This window comes from Marmota marmota, unplaced genomic scaffold (assembly GCF_001458135.2).
Source record: "Marmota marmota marmota unplaced genomic scaffold, marMar, whole genome shotgun sequence".
NCBI lineage: Eukaryota > Metazoa > Chordata > Mammalia > Rodentia > Sciuridae > Marmota > Marmota marmota.
Window position 1 is genome coordinate 1 of NW_026005247.1, and position 2,023 is coordinate 2,023.

Genomic DNA, 2,023 nt, shown 5'->3' on the forward strand with positions numbered 1-2,023 from the left:
CCTCAATCCTGCTGCCATTTCCCCTCCCCTATTCTTCCCTTTGCTTTGCCTCCACAGCATCTGCATCACGGAGACCAGGCATGAACTTCAATCCTGGTGACCACATGTCTGCGTTCAGGGGCCTACCCTTTCTTCCAGCTGCCCCTGTGCCAACACACCAGCCATTCTGGGAGCTGCCCCTGGCACCAAGGGTGACTGCACTCATCTCCCAGGGTAACTCTCTGGTGCTGTCTGCTTACCCTGGACAATCATATGTGCCAGGGCTGTTAACCTTTGGAAAACATGGGCCACAACTGAGGCCAGCAGGGCCTCCTCATATTCAGAACATTGCCTACACTCAGGCACCCCTCAACTGGAGGGCCCCGGAGGCCAACTGTGGGGGTGTGGAGCAACCTGCTCCATTCATAGAAGCACCTTCTGTCCTGAGGACCACTGTGCCTTCTTCAGCCAGTGGGAGGATCCAGAACTATGGGATCCACTGGCACCTGGGCCTTCTGCCTCTATCACCAAGACCATTTGCCCAGCTGGTTCCATCATATTCCCAATGAATGTGTGCCAATGACCAGGTACAGTGTATGGGGAGGGTACACCACCCACCTTCCCGGCTGCAGTGCCACCAGATGACTCCAGCAGACCTCACAGCGTCTATGAGAACTTCCGGCGCTGGCAGCGCTTCAAGACCCTGGTCCGCAGGCACCTTCCTCAGACTCCTGATGTGGAAGCACTTTCCTGCTTCCTCGTGTGAGTGTTCTCCACAGACTCCTCCTTGAGCTCTGTGAGAAGGAAAAGCATGGGTTGGAAAGAGGAGGCTGGGATGTAGGGGAACTTGAAGAAATGTCCTGAGGGTGAGGGCACAAGCTGAGTCACCTGCATTTCCAGACATATTCACCTCACAGGAGAGAATAAAATGTGCCTTATCTCAGGTGCCCATCATAGGCCTGTGCATGCAGGTAGTCATTATTTCCAATGATCATCACCATCACATGGAGGACTCAAGGTCAGAGGAGGTTCCTGGGAGTAATGTGGGCCAGGAATTGAAGTTGTCTGACTCCATGCCTCTCCCAATAATTTCACCTTCCAACATAGACTTAATTGTTCGTGGCCCAGGGGACACCACAACCACAAGTAGGTTTAGGGGTGCTGGCCCCAACAGAGAACTCTATGGATACCCATACACACTGTCATGAACTCCTGATTGGGACCCTCTGGTGATGTGACACTCAAGGGGGAGCTGTCTTTGGATACTGGATGGGGATGCTCCTCTTTGCCCCAGTTTGTATCTGTGTTCCCAGGCCATTCTGTGCACTCTCTTAAGTCAGCCTGGGCCACCATACATGATACTATGGAAAATGTGGACAGAAACACAGGCATTTCTTTCTCACAGTTCTTGAGTCAGGATTCCCAGGTAAAGGGTACCTGACCTAAAGTCCCATAAATGCTCTCTCTTATCCTTGCTTGAAAAGACAGCTGGCTCATGTGGGCCTCACATGACATATCTCTTCAGTGTCTCCCCCTTCTCCAGGAAGAACACTAATGCCCTCATGAAACACCATCCTCAGGAGCTCATCTAACCCTCTAAGCACTAAATGCAATCTCCAGATATAATCCTGTGGGGGTTAGGGATTCAACAGGTGAATTTGGGAGGATAAAACATTGAGCACATAGTACACCATATCATTGAGGAATCCAAGCACAATCATGCTGGCCAGTGCAGCCCTTGGTGTTAATGTTTGGTATAAGTGTCCTGGAGTCCCAATATCAATACTTTGAGTTGAACATGATGGGGCAAATGTAACAATGGTAGAAATGTATTTTGGTCTGGTTAGGTTATAAAGGAGGGTGATCTTATGGAAACTGATCCTGATGAATTCCAGGCCAGTGCTTCCATCTCTGTCCCAATGGGAGCCCACCATAACCATGGAAGAGGGCCTGCTGAAGGGTTTGCAGGAATGGCAGCACACAAGCAACTTTGACAGAATGATCTTCTATGAGTCTGCAGAAAAGTGAGCCAGTTTTCAGGGTC

The 2,023-nt window shown here is 50.6% G+C and overlaps 1 protein-coding gene across 1 annotated transcript; it reads left to right on the top strand.

The window, feature by feature from the left end:
- The first annotated feature begins 6 nt into the window (after window positions 1-6).
- LOC107135297 (NUT family member 2F-like) lies at window positions 7-2,007 on the top strand. The gene is made up of 3 exons (XM_048797559.1): window positions 7-536; window positions 584-741; window positions 1,875-2,007. Exons 1-3 carry the CDS (start codon window positions 81-83, stop codon window positions 2,005-2,007), a joined length of 747 nt encoding a protein of 248 aa, XP_048653516.1. The 5' UTR covers window positions 7-80.
- Window positions 2,008-2,023: the final 16 nt, after the last annotated feature.

Bases quoted from the DNA above. Each gene is read 5' to 3' on its own strand.
- LOC107135297 (XM_048797559.1), top strand. From the start codon at position 81: ATGAACTTCAATCCTGGTGACCACATGTCTGCGTTCAGGGGCCTACCC. The intron at 537-583 runs TATTCCCAATGA...GTGTATGGGGAG, and splicing joins TTGCCCAGCTGGTTCCATCA to GGTACACCACCCACCTTCCC. The intron at 742-1,874 runs GTGAGTGTTCTC...GATGAATTCCAG, and splicing joins GCACTTTCCTGCTTCCTCGT to GCCAGTGCTTCCATCTCTGT.